This window comes from Hermetia illucens, chromosome 3 (genome assembly GCF_905115235.1).
Source record: "Hermetia illucens chromosome 3, iHerIll2.2.curated.20191125, whole genome shotgun sequence".
NCBI classification, from domain to species: Eukaryota; Metazoa; Arthropoda; class Insecta; order Diptera; family Stratiomyidae; genus Hermetia; species Hermetia illucens.
The window spans coordinates 18,362,364-18,383,074 of NC_051851.1; the positions used below are offsets into that span (position 1 = coordinate 18,362,364).

A 20,711-nucleotide genomic window follows, 5' to 3' on the forward strand; every position below is an offset into this window, starting at 1 on the left:
CTTTTGAACCGTTCCCCGAACTGTCTACGTATATATCCTGTCCGTATCTGTATTTCCTATATCTGTCTGAACAACGTCGGCACTTTGCTAGTGTTCCAAGTTTGCTATCCTTCCTATCCTCCGAGTGCTCGGCTCCAAAATTAAATCAGTCGTAGAGAATCGCTTCAAAAATTCAATTGGAATTCTCATTTAAAGTCTTTGAGTGAGTATCGTTCGTCCTTGCTTGTTGCCTGACCTCACCTAGACTTGGCGACTGGATAGTGAATAGGACCCGGCAGTTTATTTTACTACAGGGTAATGGCGAAGAGCACTCGGGCCACGGGAACTCCTTGACGCTTGCCATGTCCTTTCCATTCCCAGACATTACTATGCACGTATGGGCACCTATAAAGTCCGTATCAGGATTTTGTATAAATTTCGGGATCACAAATAAACCTCATCCGTGAGTTTGACCGCAAAATTGAAGTGCACATAATTTGCTTGAGGGTTTCCTAACATTCCAGCGTCGTCTGCTAAGAGTACGATTTATTTTTTAATAGCATATTTACGGCTTGTGTTCGCTCCCCAACCCTTGCCGTCCTGAACTGAAAATATCTCATCCTTTTTCCTGAAAACGACGCAGAAATTATGTATGTGGCGTAGTAGTTTGTTTTATGGCGAACTTTCAGGCTTTTGAAGTTAACTCCTCCTCCTCTATCCAGAGAGCGCTTTACAATAAACCGTTGGTTGTAGTAATATAATTTCTCTTCTTTTTCAGAACGATTTTGTGAACCACACGATATAACATTACATTTGAAAGCGGGTAGTTATCCTGTGATAAGTCCAGAGAACATTACATTCCCCAAGCACTTTTTGAGTGCCGATCAAAGGTAAGTGAATTAGGTATGAAACGAATTTATGCTCGTGGTTTTATTTTCCCTTTTCGGCTGTTATTATTATTGCGAGAATGCATTAAACTAGCGAATTTCATTTAGTGGAAAATGGTGTTTTAAGCGAGAAGGAAAGTCTACCTTTTTGTATAAAAGGACGAATGGTCTTATTTGATTTTATGTTACGGTGTCTGCCAATATTCCGTGAACAAATCGACCTCTTTGCTACCAAATCTATTGGATATCTTCCCTAACATAAAAAACCCTCCCCATAAAATAACCATGTAGCCCTTTCCCTTATCCATTAGTAACTTTCTTTCCTATATGGTTGTCAATTCAATAAGTAATCCTAGACACATCTGACTCCAGCAGACTTAACGAGAATCTTAAAATATTTAACAAAATCCTACGTGATCTTCACAATTTGCCTGCCTTTTTGATGGAGCGATATCAGAGTTGGTTAAGCGTCGACCTCGTAACCTTGTACTCTGGGTTCGAATCATGGATGTCTGCCTTTATCTTTGTGCTTGTCCCGTGCAATAGGCTGATCAATTGCACAGCATTAAATATTGTGATAAATAATTCACTGAAGATGAGGGGGGGGGGGGGGGGGGGGGGATTTGAAAAAAGGAGGTCTTTTGAGGCCCAACTCCGCCATGCTATTAACATAGTATGCTGGCCCCAAGCCCAGGTAAAGGAGGAGGGTTTGAGGCAACGTACTCTGCACTATCCTCAGTAAAACAAAAATAAAATGCTGAGATCAGGGAAAGAGATAAATAGAGTATAGTTGGAGTTATTCTACTATGCTAAATCCTACCTGATCGCTCTTGGTGATAGGCCCCGCGACAGGTCGACCAAGAAAATGCATAGAATGTCGTTACAAACATGATGATCGGATTGAGTCACAAGCCTCGGAGAAATGCTAGGGCGTCCACCTCAGTCGACGCGGCAGGACGGGCCCCGGTCCTGTCGAGAAATGGGCAAGGGTTCTTGACGCATGGACGGCGTCAAGACGTAAGCAAGTTAGTCCGCACACAACGAACAAAACAAATACGTGTCTGCACGCTAAATGTTGGTACCCTAACTGGAAAGACAGAAGAACTTGCAAGAGCCCTTCGGAAAAGGTGCATTGACATCTGCGCTCTGCAAGAAACCCGATGGTCGGGTGCCAAAAGCTGCGACATTGAACGCGAACGCGGTAAAAATGGTTACAAACTTCTCTATTTTGGTAACCCACACACTCAATATGGTGTTGGCATTGCCATCTCAGAGGGTTTCCGTGATGCCATTAAAGAAGTCGAACGATTTGATGATCAGCTGATGAAGCTCACCATCATATCAGCTGATCGCACTATTCACTTCTTTACCGCGTATGCACCACAGACTGGTCGACCTGATGCCGAGAAAGATGCCTTCTGGCAACTTCTCGATGAAAAGACTTGTCACGTGCCTGCTGACGATTACATAATCATTGCCGGCGACCTTAATGGTCATGTGGGTAAAAAGGCAGACGGTAACAGGTGCCATGGGGGAAAGGGGTTCGGAGCGCGCAATGAAGGTGGCGAGCGTATAATCGATTTTGCGGACACCCATGACCTTGTACTTATGAATACATGGTTCATCAAACGATTGTCTCATCTTCCCACATTTTATAGTGGGAACAATAAAACGCAAATCGACTATATTCTCATAAGACGCCAACATTTTGCCACTGTCACTGATTGCAAAGTCGTTCCCTATGAGACCATTGCACCTCAACATCGGCCGTTGATTGCCGTCCTGCGAATTAAGCCACCGATAAAACAGCGTGAGGAACGCACTGGCCCGCCGCGAATTAAATGGTGGCGATTTGGTGAGAAGAAAGAAGAAACGGTCTCACTCATACGATTGCCAACCATTACGAATGTGGAAGAATCATGGTACCACATGAAAGACACGATCCACAAAGCGGCCTCTGCAACCCTCGTGGTCACCAAGCCAGGTAAGCGGTACATCAACCGGGATACTTGGCTTTGGAATGATGATGTTGAAATTAAGGTCCGTGAAAAAAACGCCTCTACCACAAATTTCTCGACGATAAAACACCTGCTAATTGGCAATTTTATAAGAATGCCAACCGGGAAGCAAAGAAAGCGGTCTCTGTCACCCGAGCGAACAATTTCAAAAACCTTTACGATAAACTGGCCACTCGGGATGGCGAGAGAGATGTGTATCGACTTGCTAAAAGCCGTGATAAACGCACACAGGATATCGAGCACTTCTGTTGTGTTAATGACAAGAACGGTACTTTGCTTACCAACCGTCGAGCCGCAACGGATAGATGGTGAGAATACTTCGAGCAAATTTCAACTGAAGAATTTGCTCATCCTCCACTTCCACAATCATTGCCGACATTTGGTGCAGTTCCACCAGTCAGCGCAACTGTAGTCGAGGAGGCAATAAAACAAATGAAATCGGGGAAAGCAAGAGGACCTGACGACATCGCATCTGAGCTCTGGAAAGCGAAGAGCTGGGACCCAACACTGTGGCTCAGTGAATTCTTTAACCGGGTTATTCAGGAAGGAAGAACACCATCTGACTGGCAAGAAAGTACCACTGTTCCAATATGGAAAAAGAAAGGTAGCCCAGCAGAATGTTCAAATTACCGTCCGATCCGGTTACTTCCCCATACCATGAAGATTTTTGAACACATTCTTGACAACCGTATTTGCGAAATCGTTGAAATAACCGTTAATCAAGCCGGATTTGTCAAGAACTGCGGAACTACTGACGCAATACACGCTGCGCGGTTACTCATGGAGAAACACCGTGAGAAGCATCGCCCTCTTTACATTGCATTTCTGGATCTAGAGAAAGCGTTTGACCGTGTACCACACGAACTCATCTGGTATGCTTTACGACAACACTTCGTGCCAGAAGAACTCGTGCGCTGGGTTCAATTGCTCTACCACGATCCGAAAAGTAAAGTTCGAAGTATGGCGGGTGTATCAAAACCGCTTCGTGTCTCTGTTGGTGTTCATCAAGGAAGTGCCCTCTCACCACTCCTCTTTGTCCTTGTTATAGACACCGTCACAAGGGATATCCAACGTCCAGCGCCCTACACACTGCTTTATGCAGATGATGTTTTCCTAGCATCTGATAGCAAAAATGATCTCGAGCAACTTGTTCAAAAATGGAATGATCGCCTCATGCAACACGGTCTCAGATTGAATTTAAACAAAACTGAATTTTTGACGACCGATCCCCATAAAACAGGCACAATTACTGTCAGCGGCAGTGATCTGCCCAGAACTGAGCGATTTAAATACCTCGGGTCAACGCTCTCAGCCAATGGAGAGCTGCGTTATGAAATTGCTTCACGCATTAACGCAACCTGGATGAAGTGGCATTCCACAACTGGTGTTCTTTGTGATCGACGTATCAACGAACGTCTCAAATCTAAAATTTACCGCAATGTCGTCCGTCCAGTCGCTCTCTATGGTTCTGAGTGTTGGCCGACCATAAAAGACAATGAACGGCGTCTTGCGGTAATGGAGACGAAGATGGTACGTTGGACTAGTGGCGTCACACGTTTAGATCACATCCGAAATGAGGATATCCACCATCGTTATGGGGTTGCACCGATCGTGGAAAAGTTGCGAGAGAGGCGTCTTCGATGGTATGGTCACGTAATTCGTGCAAACGAGAATTCACTTGCCAAGATTGGTCTGAACATCGAAGTCGATGGTAAACGACCAAAAGGCAGACCTAAGCAACGGTGGCTTGATACGCTGGATGGGGATTTGAAAACCTCGAGATTGCACCCAGATCAGGCATTCGATAGAGCCAAATGGCGAAGCCGATCACGACGAGCCGACCCCGCTTGTGAACGGGACAAAGGCTGAAGAAAAAAAGAAGAGGTCTTTTGAGGCCCTATGCCTTACTAAGAAGCAAACAGGAGAAACGTATAAATAAATTTTTTATTTTTAAAGTTTTCTGTAAATCAAAACCATATTAGAATCGATTCGATTTCTGTCTGTCTTTTTCTAAACCCACCTCCTCACACCTGTCCTCTGCTGCGTGGAACCACCGTAATGTATTTCATCGTGGGGTGGTCATGGTTCTAACCTCTGATTTCGCTTATCGATTGCATTCGCAACCGTGTCTTTCTCGCCTCCTCTGCCTCTTTTAACCTGCATTGAATCCGCCCTACAATGTTGTTGCATTTCAGTTCTCCTAGCACACACGCATTTTCCTAATTATATTTTCCGGTGATACTGTTCCTTCCAGTGCCTTCTCTAGACTCTTCCTTTCCTCCGCGGATTTAGGACATTAGAAGAAACCATGCTCAGTGTCCTCCTGAATATCGTCGCAGCTGGGACAGTTGGATGAGCTATCCCGTTTAAACCTATAGAGGTATTTAAGGTAACCACCACGTCCCGTGAAAAACTGCGTGAGATCATAGTTTATCTCAACATGCGTTCTCTGCGTCCACACTTTGATGCTGAGAATCAATCTGTAGATCCATCGACCTTTTTCCGCTCATTCTCACCGTTGTTGCCACCTGTTTAAGGATTCCTCCCTTTCGGCGATTTTCATGTGGCGATCAGAGAGGAATCGGGTCCATCATAGATGCGTCTCATCTCATCGGCCAAAATCATTTCGGCTACTACATAAGCTGCCTCGTCTGAGATGATTCTATACCCATAGCACACTCTTAAAGTGGTCTTTCTATAAACCGTGCTCATCTTTTGAGCATTGCATGCGGTATGCAATGCAGTTGAACATATTGGCGCTACGTTGAGCAATACAGAGCTATAAGCAGTTTACGAATGCACCACCCACATTTGGCATCATCCTTGCCAGGACCATACTAACATTGGACGTCTTTGTGCAAGCATACTGCTAGAAATTCAGCCTCGCGTCTATCATCACTCCAAAGTATTTAATTGCTGGTTTTGAAGTGATTATATACTTCCCCAATTTGATACGGGCAGAGGTTTCCTTACGCCACTCCACGATAAGCACCGCCTCTGTTTTTTTCCTCCGCAAATGCAAGACCTACAACTTTGAGCCACTTCTTTATAGCAGTGATTGCTTCAGATGAATATAATTCCACATCCGCCAATTCTCTTGCAACAACAATCACCACTATATCATCGCCGTAACCCACTATTGTGGCCACGCTAGTAACTGGCACCTTGAGGACGTCATTATTCATAATGTTCCACAATGCCGGTCCCAGAATAGAGTCTTGTGGAACACTCGCCAGAGCCTTCAATCTGTTAAAGAGCTGTCGACTAGCGTAGTTAAGTAACTGGGTACACCAATCGCCGCCAAAGACCTTCTAATAAGGTTCCAAATAAGCGAGTTGAAAGCACGTCAAGGGTGATCACAGCACAATACTTGATGGTGCTGCCGCTTCAATGCTTTGTATTTTAAGCTAAGTCAGTGACCAGCTTGAAAGCGTCCACGGTAGATCTGGCCGGACGGAAAACGAATTGTCGCTCTAATAAGCCTCCCAAACTCTCTACAGCTAGGAACAATATGTTTACGTAACAGCGCTAACATTTCTTTTTTCCATGTCTCGGGAAGGATAACATCCGCCAAGCATGCTTCAAACAACCCTTCAAATATGCCTGGCCTCGGCTTAACGGCCAGCGTAAGAGCTTTGTTCAGAATACGGCCAAAACCAAGTATTACAACCATATCTAAATATGTCTGTAGACTGTAACCGTTTGTGCTCTCCTGGGGGAGAGGGGGGAACAAACCCTAAATGATTTAAAGTAGGAGATCGGGGCAAGTAATTTGTGGAGCTGCCTCGACTATACATCTCTCCATCACAACCCTGTAGGCACTTCCCCATGGGTCTTTATCCGCCTCTGCGCAGAGTTGCCGGAAACAGTAGCTCTCGCTTCGCTGACTTCAGATTGTTTCGAGCTTCCTTGTTAGCCCGCTGCTTTACCTCAAGGTCAATCCTACCCATTACTCCTTGGGGCCGCTCGGCTGGGCCAATCACACGCCGACCGGAGATCAGACAGTCCACTATACCACCAGCAGTTAGGCCTTCTACTGAGGAAAGTATAACGTCTCGGCATTCATGAGTCGCATGCTGTTACGATACATTCCGCGATATCGAGGGCTCTTTCCGAGGGTGTACCCGGTATAGTGTCCTGGCCCAACCAAGCATCTATGAATATTTGCTCGTCAATTGCTTTCGCAGACCATCCTTATGTTCTCCTCATTCTTGGACGAGCTGATTTCCAACCACTTGACTTACTCTTCAGGTCACAGACTATTGCCTGGTTCATAGACGTTCCAGGAGATATCGTGAGCTAGTGAAGGACTAGAAAAAGTCAGATCCATAACCGGACCGGACCCCTCTTTCGGTAAGTATTAACCTGACCATCGTTAGCCAATATGATATCTGTCTGCACGGAAGCCTCGAAGAGACAACACCCTCTTGCATTTGTCAGTGAATTTCCCCATTCTGTGGGCCATGAGCGACCCTACAGTGATTGAGATTGATTTAGGTCAACGTCATTTGAACACTTTCTCTGTCTGTCTGTCTGCCACACCCAATTTACACGAAAACGGCTAAACGAATTGTCACGAAATTTGGAGAGAAGATGTGGTCTGTGAATTCCTTTACATGCAGCAAGTGACGCCATTTTGTATTGGATTTGAGTAGACTCCCCACACATGGGAAAGGGGGATGTAAAATTTGTTTCACAGAATATGGTCCCATTGGGTATCATATGAAAGGATTCAATTACTACTTTTTGAAACAAGAGGTATTTTTGATACTGGGTAAAACTTAGGGGAGCGAGGGCTCAAAACGTGTTTCCCAAAAAATGTAACAGATCTAGTTCTCAGAAAATATTCAACAGGAAAATCGGGAAAAAAAATCAGAATGGTGCTTCCATACGAAATCTGGACATGAAAATATATCTCAGTCTGATATCTGTATAAACAAAGTTAATAATAGTATATTCATCATCATCATCAACGGCGCAACAGTCGATATCCGGTCTAGGCCTGCCTTAATAAGGAACTCCAGACATCCCGGTTTTGCGCCGAGATCCACCAATTCGATATCCCTAAACTCCAATATGCCCACTCTGTCGAAAATCAAATTTCCCTCCTTGTCTGTTCCGCGCCTGGTGCGCGACCTTCCGTACAACAGCCTCATGCTCTAACCACTAAGTGTGGTGTACTCCATAAAGTAGCGAATATTGAACATACAAATTTTCATCTCGCTTCCAATCAAACAGTCTTGTTTTAAGGTGACATCGATGTCTGAGGAAATCTACGAAGATAGCCGAAGCACTATTCGAGTACAGCAGGCTGAACCGCACTGTCATAGTTTGTGGCCCGCCTTGTCAAGTGCCTCCAAACACCCTCCGTTAGTGTGAAGTTGAAAAGGCAGACTATTCTCTTGGGACTATTCCAACTTTACCACCACCAAAATGTCTACAGTCAGGACTAAGTTGTAAAGGAACCGACGTAAAACGAAATTTTCCTTATCAATACAAGCAACCGGCATAACAGCTAAATCCCGCCCAACTTTGCTCTCACGAAACTAGCTTCCGGAAGTTGCATATCTTGCTGGATGGCCTGCCCGCCGCACACCCATATCGCTGCTGTCCGAAGAATTTCTGCGATGTTTTGTCATTAGACTTCCTTAGCTCCAGCATGAAGTCAACTTTCTGCGACCGCCTAATTCAGTTGAAGCTGCTCCCTAGATCACTTAGCTCTGGATCCGACTAACCTTGCTTAAGGATGTCGGCATAAGTTGTTTCCTCATTTTTGGAAATGACGATCACTTCTGGCCGTATCTTTCTCCTCTTCTTCCTCTTTTTGGGAACAATCTTGCTCCATGCCTCTCGCCTCGTATTTCACGCGCTGCCTCCTTTGCAGGCATCACAGCTACCGCCTTTTCTTTGACATCTTTGGCTGTTTTCATGGCCTGTTCCGGTTTCTTTGGAGGAGGGCGTTTCATCCTTTTGGAAATCAGTTGGGGTCCAGATATTTCACCCATCCGCTCGGGGCTTCTTTTTCCAGCGTTCTCGCTGAGTAACTTTTGCAGAGGAGGTATCACCTATTTCGTCTGGGTGATTTTCTTGCCTGGTTGAAACGCTCCTTTCTCCTCCTGGGCTCTGGCATACGCCATTGTGATCTCTCTGATCATAGCCCTAATATTTTGATGGATGTTCTTCCTATCCTTTATGAACTCATAGAGCTCCATTATCTTCTCACCCAGTGCGGTAAATGCCGTCCCCGAGTGATCGTTCGCCCGCTGATATTCGTCCCACCTTTCATCTGGTATCAGAATCACATCGCTGGGCTTGGCTTCCTTATATTTCTTCGTCATTGTCTGACAAACTCCTCGTCCCTCTAGCGAAGGGATCTCGCTCGACTAGGTGACGATCTAAGGAGCATCGAACTCCTTCTGAAAGAATCAGGTACCGAATTAGGTGTCCTCTCCTAGACACCTGTAACCGAGGGAGCCAGGGGCCGATTCGCTCGTTCCCAACAACCGTCGGCATTGAGCTTTTCAAGGCCTCTATTGTTGGTGCTGGTTTTTTTTGTTGTTAGTATCCATTTGATTGTTTCGGTATTTGCCTCGCGTGCGTTCACGAACCACAGCCGTGGCAATTGCCAGCATTTTGACTCCCGCTACCCCCGCGCTACATAGGTAGTCCTATCCTTCCAGCTGTCCTTTCCCCGCTTTAAACTACCTGCCTACCATCAGCAGGCAGCCGCCAAAGGTTCCGTAGACCTTCAGGAGTAGTCCAACCTGCGCGTCTCCTGAGTTAGCTTAAACTAATTGTCCGTCTGTCTGTCTGTCTGTCCGTCCTTTTAGTTGTACTAACTCAGGTGTTTCCCCTAGTTTAAGGCGCGCTAGCTCCCAAAACCGCGGTTCACTCGTCTCAGGAATGCAGCAAAGTGGCGTGATGGATTCCGGATTCCGCAGGAACAGTTCACCTCAACTGACCAGCTTCAACTTTACTCGGGCCATCGTATCGCCCATGCGGAGAAAAACATGAACGTCCCACTGACACATACAGCTGGGAAGACCGCTTATAAGATGATACAGCTGGTTGCCGTACCATCTTGCATCAGTAACGCCATTCACGTCAACAGTGTTTACGCGCCATCGCTCCCGATTGCATGATATGCCCTTCAGCTCTCCCACGACCTCCCGAGACGTTCGCACTCCTTCTCTACTTTTCTGCGCCCTTGGGGAGATGCACTCGTCGGTCCACTGCCATTTTCGTCTTCCGATCGTCCGTATGAGTAGCAGACCTGTGCGCCGACCAAGTTTTTCGTTTGAGATAGTGTCAGGGCAGCACACTTCGATGACACGACGAAGACAGGTACTGACGAAAGCTTGGAGTCTTTGGGTAATTGTGGAGTTCAGTTACCAAGTGCTACTCCCACACAACAACACAGAAAGAACACTAGCACAGAACAGGATTGTATTTTTTATGTTTTATCCAATAGTTGAAACCGAAAGAACCGATCCACCAATCCAGAGATTGTCCACGGATAGAATTATCCCCTCAAACCAAAAAAGTATATCCCGACAATAAACATATCATTCCACCTATCCAATTAAACAACAACTTGTCAAACAAAGTACCAACGCGTAAAAACAATCCTCGTAACGATCAGGAAATTAATAAAACCAGCTATCGCTCATAATAAACCACACATGTTTCCACGACCGTACAAGAAGGCCAACGAAAACGCAATATCTTTTTGCTTACTGTATCTTTTCTTATCCCAAACAATATACACACGCCTTATTGAAAATCATCCCTTGCATATCATAAAAAGGCCATTCGCAACCAAAAAACATATGACCCCAAAATGCCACTTAATTATAACCATAGTCCTAAAATCACAAAAATCACGGATCGATAGTAAATTTAGTGCCAAAAACACAAGACTATGGAGCTCTCGGATGCCGGGGAGTCGCCCGCTCTCGCTGAACACCTCCCAAAGAACCTTGTGAAATGTGAGTACGTGCCCTTGGGGATAATTTCTCTTCTCGAACATCCGCACATAATCGAAGGATATTGAATATGTGTACGCCAGCCTTCTAGCCCGAGAACGAAGACAGAAGAAGAGTTCCTTAGGGAAGGAGACGAAATAAAAACTTCCGACAAGAAGGGCTTCCCATATGCCAGCTTGCTTTGCTTGCCTTCCTGCTCCTAGTTAACGGTCCTTTTTTCGATCCTTCGAGAACAAGTTGCTGGCAATCGAAACTTTTGCATAAAGTATATTACGATGCAAGCAAAATTCTTGATCTCGAGTCTTTAGCGTTTAGTCGAAGCTAAATTTTAGTGCAGACAAGAGTCCTTTTCATTCTCCTGGCGTGTTCCTTGTCAAGAGCTTCTATCGTTTGTGCATATGTGCCCATTGAGCTGAGAAAGAACGAACAACCGGGCCACCGGCTTTCATGCATCCTTTTTTCCTCTGTTTGAGTATGTGTTTCTTGCTTGCACACCAAATCCTTTCCAAGATGAATGCCAATTTGGGGTTCAGTTCAGGTTTCGTATCACTAACATATACGAATTCTATCCGCATCCACTTGCTATCTCCATCTGAATGTACACAACCTACCACCAACCTACTGTATGTAGTCTATCTGGATAAATCCTTGTATCTGATTTATTGGTCGATAGCTGAGCATACCAATAGGGTAAAAATGATAGAGATGATGGTGTAGATTGCGACCAGACGATCTAGAGCACTCGAGCGCTAGCACTTGAAGTTTAGATTTTTGTCGCTTGGTAAATTGTTATGTTCCGAGAATCAGATAAATCAAAGTTAATGGTATTGTTCCAAGGAGGGTAATGTTCCAATTCTTCCTCTCCAATCACTTCTGAAATTGATATTAAAACTTTGTTATGCTTTGCTCCTTATTTGAAACCGCCCCTTCAACACACTGTGGTACTCACAGGACAATGGGCAATAGTGGAGCCCTATCTTACCCAACTATTCATAAAGCTCTACAACGATCCCGGAGATGTTCTCCATGTTATTCACACCCCGCTTTATAGAAACGACTACGAAGTGAATGAATTGCATCTGAAAATAGCTAAACGCGGTCGACTATATCCAATGCACAGAAGCCGAACTAATCCCACCCATGTCCTGGTCAAGCTTCACAATCTATCCTCGCTGTCTGGACGCACCGTTGTCCAATATAATCTCGCAGATAGTATGATATACGATTTACGATACCGTTCGGGAAGATTGTGTTACTTATTTCATTAGGATATTAAGGACAGCAGAGCGTTCACTATCTAAATTCAGCCGAAGGTTCCTACCGGACCCTTCAGAGCCTGCTCCGGGCGACTTGCCGTCAAACCTGGTTGGGGCTTTCATGTTCATGTTTTATGTGTTTACTTTCGTTCACAGTGAATTGATGTTGAAATAGCAGATTTTCGATAGATATTGGAGCTTCACTATCAACAGATCATTTACACCTTCGGTCCCGATGACGTAGGCAATATAGATTTATCTTTATCTGCTTTCTTCGTTGTCAGCATGTATGCCGGGACAGGCGGAATTATCATGAACATTGCGGCTGCCCGTTACCCATAAAGAACATCCTCAATGGCGTATTTAATAAAGTGAACATAATGCCGGATACATTTATCTGTTTCACAAGTAATTAATTAATAAGCTCCTTCTATGTAAGCTCGTGCGGTCAGGATTTGAAATAGTGCGGCCAGTGCCGAGTTTGTCGAAACGCACGATAATTTATGGTTGGAGACAATTTATTAGAAATCGGGTCTATGTTCTAATGAACAGGCGTGATAAAGTGGCCCCCATACATTAATTAGGACTGCTGTTGACAGCCATATTGTATGTTGCATGGATTAAAGCTGAAATGAGCTGAAATGCATATCTACTAGTTATCTTTAGTCCTTTGTGTTAACTAAGCGACATAATGAGCGGGTGATTATGGATCTGACCTCGTTGAAATATGGACGCTTTGTTATGGACTATTTAAGGTTTTCACTAGCTGGATAACATCATCTTTTTTAAGGTTTTGTATAAAACAAAACCTTATTAAAATCAATGTCTGTCTGTCTGTCACACGGACTTTTCTCCAAAACGGCTAAACCCAACCGAGCGAAATTTGGTAAACAAATTTTAAAATATGGACAGCTCCGATTAGCCCAATTTTGACGTCACAAACTCCTAAGACCGTGACTGCTATTATGAGAGCAGGGAGGCAGAGTCCAGCCGGCTTGCATCTTCATAGCCAGCCCGTAGCATTCACGAAGGAGCTCTCCCACCCTCCAGCTAGAAACCTCTCTGAAGTCCACAAAGAATGGTTTACTCAGTGTCCGTAACCTGACTCTAGCTAGAGGTGGCCAATCGCAGAGAAATTGCATGAGGGTTTCCACCCCTCCGCAGCTTCAGTAATGCGAATCGTAGGGTATGCCGGGCCTGGCCTCATAGTCCCCTATGGACCAATGCCCCGTCCAGACCGCCGTAATCTTGAATGCATTTGCATCCGTCTGGCACAGGAGCTCTCGTGATCGGGCTATGTTATAAGAAGGCGAAATCCGCGTTGACTTCGCACAGCTGGTAAGCTTTCGTCATCTAAGGCACTGCCCGCTGCTGCTAAGTAGTGCGAGTACACTCCGCCCTTGACAACCGGCAGCAAAACAGCATCTGTACCCACCGAAGGACTGCCAAGCCAGCCCCACCCCCCGTCAGCCTTCGCATTCCCTTCTACGTTCCTTGCCGGGGATCCCAGAGGAGAGTGACCTTGAGCGTGCCGCCCGAACTATTCAACGTGTCTCTGTACAGCTCTACCAGCCTGGAGGATGTCGTCACTGAACACAAGGCTTTAATGGCCGCTTAGCTGTCGGTCACAATGGCTATAGTACGCTTGGGGCTCGGATCATGCTCCAGCCATCGACAGACTTCCAATATCACCAGTGCTTCCGCTGGAAACCTGGGAGCCCACACGACTTGGATACACTGTGTGTATTCAAGAAAACCCCGGCGCCGACTGCACAGACCACCTTTAATCCATCGGTAAAGAATACTGTGTCATAACCTTGCAACACGCTGCCAGTCTGCCACTTTGCCCTGGTTGGAAAGTACACAGCTTGCGTGTGGCATAGTCCGTGGGGAATGCCAAGATTTCCCGAGATAGTTCGCCTAGGATGTTACTGTCGCCATAGGACTTTACTGCCCAGCATCCGGACTCATGCAGACTGACGACACTGCACGCTGCAACATATTTAATGTGAAGGTTGAAGGGGAAGAGATCCAGGAGTACATTGAGAGCATCTGCCGGGCAGGATTGCAGAGTCCCAGTAGCGCCTGCACACGCGATTCTTTGAATCCTATTAAACTCCGTTCTATTGTATTTTTTGCTCAAAACCTGCCACCATACAATAGAGCCATACGTTAGAATTGGATGCCCCACAGCGGCGTACATCCAGAAAACCACCCTCGACCGAAGACACCATTTCTTTGCAAAAGTTCTCTTGCAGGCATAGAAGGATATACAAGCTTTCTTAACCCTCAGTTTTATGTTCAATATTCAATTTAGTTTTGGATCCAGGATTACACCCAAATAATTTACATCGGAGAAAAGAAACAATCTTTGTTCATTCAGCCGTGGTAGGTGGAATTCACGTATCCTTGTCTTGATAGTAAATAGCATCAGTTCCGTTTTGGTTGGGCTTATACCGAGTCCGCATCTTACGGCCCACAGGCACATCTTTCGCAAAGCTCCTTCCATGATGTCGCTCATAATGATAGGAAATATTCCTGACAAGTCGTCGGCATACGCCACTACCTTCATCCCGCTGCTGTACAATGTTCGTAAAATTTCATCCATCACTATTAACCAAAGCACCAGAGAGATGGCGCCGCCCTGGGGTGTGCCTCTGTTTACAGCTCTGGTCAAGTGGTTGCCTCCCAAATGTGACTGGATTATCCTGGTACTTAGCGTGGATAAAACCCAATGAGATACCCCTGCAATCCAATACTGGTCAAGGCTTCCTTGGTGGCGTCCGTACTAACGTTGTTGAAAGCTCCCTCTATATCCAGTAGGGTATACCGCTTGTGCTTCGGTGACCGCTCAATCATGCCAGTTACCTCGTGGAGAGCGGCTTCTGAGGATTTTCCTTTGAGCTAGGCATGCTGGGACTTAGAGAAAGGCATCATCTCCATAATCACCCTTAAGTGAATGTCCAAGACGTGCCCTAGGGTCTTCAGCACGAAAGATCGAAAGTCCTTCGTGAACTCATGGCTGCGTCTCCAGGACTGTGGTACGTATCCCAAAGAGATACAGCTCCGGTAAATCGCAACAAGTCAAGCACAACCCCTTCCTGCTGCTTCTGTAGCATATGCAGAGAAGCTGTTTGTAGCCCAGCCGATCTTATCCTCGGTAATTGCCGATTTGATAGTCTCGCACGGCCGGGGTGGTCGCAAACCCTTCAAGCATCAGAGACTTGCTTAGAGGGTTTGCAGCACAGTCCTCTTCGCTGGCGGAAAAATGCGTCTGAACCAGCAGCTCCAAAATTTCACCAGAAGATTCTGTGCAGGAGCCTTTTGACTTTCCAAGAAAGTCTGCTGAGCTTCGCGGATTCGCTCGTGCTTTCGATGTTTTGACAATAGTCCAACCAAGACCGTCTCTTGGCAGTCTTGATGGCCGACTTGTACTTCTTCAGGTAGTCCTTGCATGGCTACCAATATTTACAACTGTAGCAGATATTGAAGATTCCCCTAGTCAGCTTCTTGAACCTGGACATATCTTCATTCCACCACGGTGGTAGCGCCTTTTTGCTATATTTATCAGGGCAGGAGACTTGAAAGGCGGTATCGAATGCATTTTCCAGCGCCCCGATCCTTGACTCCAATTCATCTGTTGTGTCAATTTGCGCACCGGAGAGTTTGTTCTTAATTACTTGACCAAACTGTCTCCAGTCGATCCTCCTGGGGTCTCTGAAAGGTTTAGAGACCTCTGCGGCGAGATCTAGACTGAAAAGTATTCAACTGTGATCTGAGAAGGATCTCTAGTCAGACACTCTCGAGTTCTCCACCCTAAGAATCCCATTGTCAGTAACTAGGGTGATACGAAGGAGCTCCTCGTAACCGTCACAATTCTCCGAGCTGGGGAAATGGAAGGTTGGTGTACTGCGCCGGTTGCACACCAATAGGTTTGAAGTAATAATAAAATCAAAGAATGACTCACCCCTCTCGTTAATTTCCGAGCTGCTCCAAACCGTATGTCTTGCGTTGTCGTCGCAGCCTATCAACAAGTTAGCATCTTTTGTTGCTATGATATTTGTCAAATGCTGTAGTTCTCCTGGCGGAGTTGATTGGTCGTAAGTCATGTAAATATATACGTTCTCTGCCCCGGCCTGCTCCAACTTGACCACGGCTAAGTCGTTGGAACTCAAGCCCGAACACTGAAAAACGTGCGGACTCTTCCTCGCGAGCATACATGCTCTAGGTTTGTCCTGATCAGCGTCTCCTGTGGTATGGAATAAATTAAAATATTTGCTTTGGAGCCGTTTGATAGTTTGATCACCTCCGACCCAGGGCTCCTGAATTAGTGTGATATCGATGTCTTCCTCTAGAAGGAAGACAAGCAGATTAGCCGAGGCCCACTTCGAGTGCTGCAGATGTATCTGCGTTACCCTCAGCATGATCTGCTTCCGTGGGGAGTTCGTCAGTTCCCGTCGGACCGTCGATCGTCATTTTCTCCAACAGCTCGTTGGCGGGATCGATTGGATCTAGGCCGTCGTTCGGTTTTGCAGAGCGGAACACTTTTACCTTTGCGTTCCTGACTCCGAACCGCACTTTAAAGTCGACCTTTTCCAGTGCCTTCAAGCACTCACCTTTTATAAAGAATATAAAAGGTTGGCTGTTTGTCTGGGGTTCCTCCTCCTTGATAACAACCGAGTCGTCCATGGGAATCCTGGGGTTTTGAAGGCGCAAGGATTGGACAAGGTTGTCCTTATCCATGCGGATCTTCGACAACCAGATTCGAACGACCGGTTTTGTTTTGCGTCCCCCTCCATCATGAACCGTAAAAGTCGCTCGAGGATTGGTCCTCACAGGCTACAACGTGAAACCTGGTCCGTGGGTTTGAATCAAAGCAGGCGATGGATCCCGTGTATTTGCCTTCGGCGTCCAGGAAATACTCAATGACCATCTCCCAAAGCCTGGCCTCAACACTGGTCCACACCTCCGACGCTAGTTTGACACTTGCAGAATTACCATCCGCCAGTGTTACACGTAGGGGGCTCCTGGCCACGTCGCTGAAGAGTTTCGTCAGCTAGCTGTTGCTGCGTAGTTTTCTTCAGATGTTGCTTAGCGTCTGAGATCTTACCCACTCTGCTCGCTTGTGATCTTGCTCAACCTCGTCCTGAGATTGACTGCAATTCACAGCGATAGGCCTTGCCTCCTGCTCATCTGCCAGGCGTTTGATGTTGTATTCCTAAACAATCAGCTGGACTTTTTCATCCCACTTATCGACAGTACCGCTATCTTGCTGAGAATATGCATGGCCTTCTAGGACTGGCTCTTGAGCAGGATACCAGCAGACTTCGCTTCTTAGTCGGTTTCCAGTGATCGACGTTCTTGTCGGTCTTTACTTTTGAGGGACTCGCTACAACCACATAACCACGCTAGCCCGCCACCAGGGTAAGGGTCTTATTTGAAACTGAAGATGTCCAAGGTATTCAGAGTTCACATAATAAAGACCAAGCTCCACATTGGCACGCATCCCTCGGCGTATGCTGTTTCACCTTGGCTTTTACCGTGCAACTTGCAACTTCGTCACATGTGCTAATAATATTGTACTCCTAGTGTGAAGCGTATGGAATTAGCTATAATCGATAGAGTACTTTGCAGAGCAAATTATTTGTGTTAATAGTTGCTGACGCAGTTAAATTTTAAGTTATTATGCAAGCGCAACTGCCACGCGCTCAAACCACCTCACATAGGGAAGCAGAAAACCTTTTATAGCTGAAGGGCCTAGACCAGTTATTTCGGCCGATTTTTGCAGGGAAGTACTTAACGCAATACACAATCTTGCGCATCCAAGCACCAGGACGACAAACCGATTAGTCACTGCAAAATACTTTTGGCCGTCCATGAACAAGAACATAAACTCTTGGGCCAGATAGCACAAACACGTACAAAAAGAAGTAGGCGTATTCCCTAGGCCAACTAAGTGCTTTCACACCATTCATCTCGACGTCATTGGTTTTTTGCGCCGTATTGCCTCACACCCATCTATAGGTTTACGCGGTGGCCTGAAGCAATACCTCTGTCTGACATTACGCCACAATCATGTGCCGAAGCCCTTTGTTGGAAGTGGATTCCGCACTTTGGTGTACCAGCCGTAATTATCACGGACCAGGGAATACAGTTTGAATCTGCCACGGGACTACTGCATACCATCCGCAGTCCATGGGATGCTGGAACGTTGACATCGAACACTAAAGGCCGTCTTAATGGCTTGCGAAAATTCCGTCGTGGTCACAATACTTGTCTTTTGTCCTCCTCGGTCTCCACACAGCTCACCGAGAGAAATTTACGGCCAGCTGCGCGGAGATGGTGTACTGGGAGAATCTGCGACTCCTCGCCGATCCTGTGCTAGATATCAAAGCAGGGTTACGTGACTCCAGCATGCTGCGCCTGCTCAGAGAGGCGCTTTCGAATCTGCGGCCAACTTCACCCTTACGACACACGATGCCGGAGGTCAACACCCCCGGTGACCTCGAGACATGTTCGCAAGTCCTTCCTTTCTATTTTTGGGGTAGCTCTACCATTGTGGTCGATCATAGGCAATCTAGTCAGTCATTTTGATTTGATTGATTTTTTTTCATTTAAAAATCATTTATTTAAAAACCAGTGACTTACATTTAATACATAGCGTTTGTTTCTAATTACTAGCCTAAATGTAGCTTATGTGTCATAATTAAATATTAAGAAAAAAACGGGTGGCTATTACATTGTTTGGCCTGCCCGACCTTCTCTGACATTACTTTTTACGGTGTATTTACTTTACACATAGATCTTGACAATTCATGATTAAAAAAACTGGACATATATTTGAAAAAAACTGCGCCTGCACCTAGAGCGAGTTTCGTTGTGGCCTTACGACTCGCGAAAAAAAAGAAGTTGTCCAAATTTCACTTGTGATAATCCACAATTAAGAAAACAAACACTTTGTACTTTACACAATTTATTAATAAAACGATTTCAAAACTCCACGGACAGCATTACAGCTAATGGTATCGAGAACGGACTGCGAGAAACCACATATCAGTCGCTAATTTATTCAAAATAAAATGCTGACCTGTCGTCTGCATTTTTGCCATATTATGGAATTTTTATAAAGGGTCAAATTGCAAGCTGCTTACTCAGCTGCATGTGCAAGGTGTTGCATTGCATTTGCTAGTATTTCATTATACCTAGACTGATATGTGACTTCTCCCCCCTTTGGATTAGAATTCTCCTGAATTCTATTATCTAAAACTATTTTACACTGTTTTTCTTTCCTCAGGTAGGTAATAATTCCGTATGCTAAAATTATCAGGATCACTATAAAACTTATATTAAATATATATGAAATTTTTTTATGAAAATATAGTTCTTTAATTTGTTGGATATTATTTGTATGTTTTACAATGAGTTCATCCAGGGTGATTTTGTCGTTAAAGTTTGTAAAATTTTCGTTTGATGGATAGTAAAATCTTTCATTAAATATTTGTTTTGTATTTGAAAAGTAGTGATCCCGAATCTTAATTGAGCAATTACTAAAATGAATTAATGCATTCTGCTTAATTACTAAGCTTCTTTCATCACAATTTTGATGTAAGTTCAAATTATATCCATTTTTAATCAAAAGGGTTTCTTCATCAATTTCTACAATCTCTGTATTATTATTTCGTATTAATTCACAACTTTGACTATATATGCAATGTTTGCTTACATCTAATTCGTTTAATGTTTTCAAACTTTCGTATCTATATACAATGGTTTTATATGTAAAGATTGTTTCAGATGGGAAGTCAATTTCTTTTTGGTTTTCATTCGGCAAAGCGACAATTCTTTTGAGTTGTACCGTTACAAAATTGGTAGGAATCTTTAATGCAAAAATTAAAAGGTTATTCACAGATTTCGTTACTCCCAACTTTATATATTGTAACTTGTGTACATCGATATTAAAGTTTTTAATTTCCTCATCTGTCAAAATATTCGGGTGTAGGATGCCGTATCTAGCCGAAATAACGTTATCTTGAATGTGTTCTATTCTACTCTTCAATATTTGAACTTTAAAAAGTTGATCATAGTATATGTTGTTTGTGATTGTAAAATTCGACAAACTATTAAATCGAGATAAAATTATTTTTCGATCCGATTCTATTGTATTTTTTAGCTGATGAATGGTTTCATTGAATACATTGTTTATTGTTATTTGTTGGTTTATTGCGTTAATTGTATTATGGTTGTTTATGTCAGTAGTCTGGAAGTGTTCTTCAATATCCCGTCTGTCTTGTTCGTCCATAGTCCCGAACAACCACTTTTGTACACTGCCTACTATATTAGCTAACCCTCTTTTTCTTCTATTTACTTGGGGAACTAACGTATTAATTTTATTTCTTAGATGGTCAAGTTCTATAAACAGTGGTTTTTGGTGTTCTACGTCCAAATGTTTTATATTTTGAGAAAAGCTATTTATAAGATCTAAAATTTCTGTTGTATTTACGACATGTATAATTAAAGATGTTTCATTAGCTATATCGACTTTATTTAATTGGATTTCGGCAAAACCTCGTTGCTCCGATAACTCGA

At 44.6% G+C, this 20,711-nt stretch overlaps 1 protein-coding gene across 2 annotated transcripts in view; it reads left to right on the forward strand.

Moving 5' to 3' along the window:
* The window catches only part of LOC119651045, a 185,594-nt gene that overhangs the window by 120,992 nt on the left and 43,891 nt on the right, over nucleotides 1-20,711 (forward strand). For both annotated transcript variants that reach the window (XM_038054367.1, XM_038054368.1), the window contains exon 3: nucleotides 758-869. In XM_038054367.1, the coding sequence (XP_037910295.1) occupies nucleotides 758-869 (112 nt within the window). The remainder of the gene's footprint in view (nucleotides 1-757; nucleotides 870-20,711) is intronic.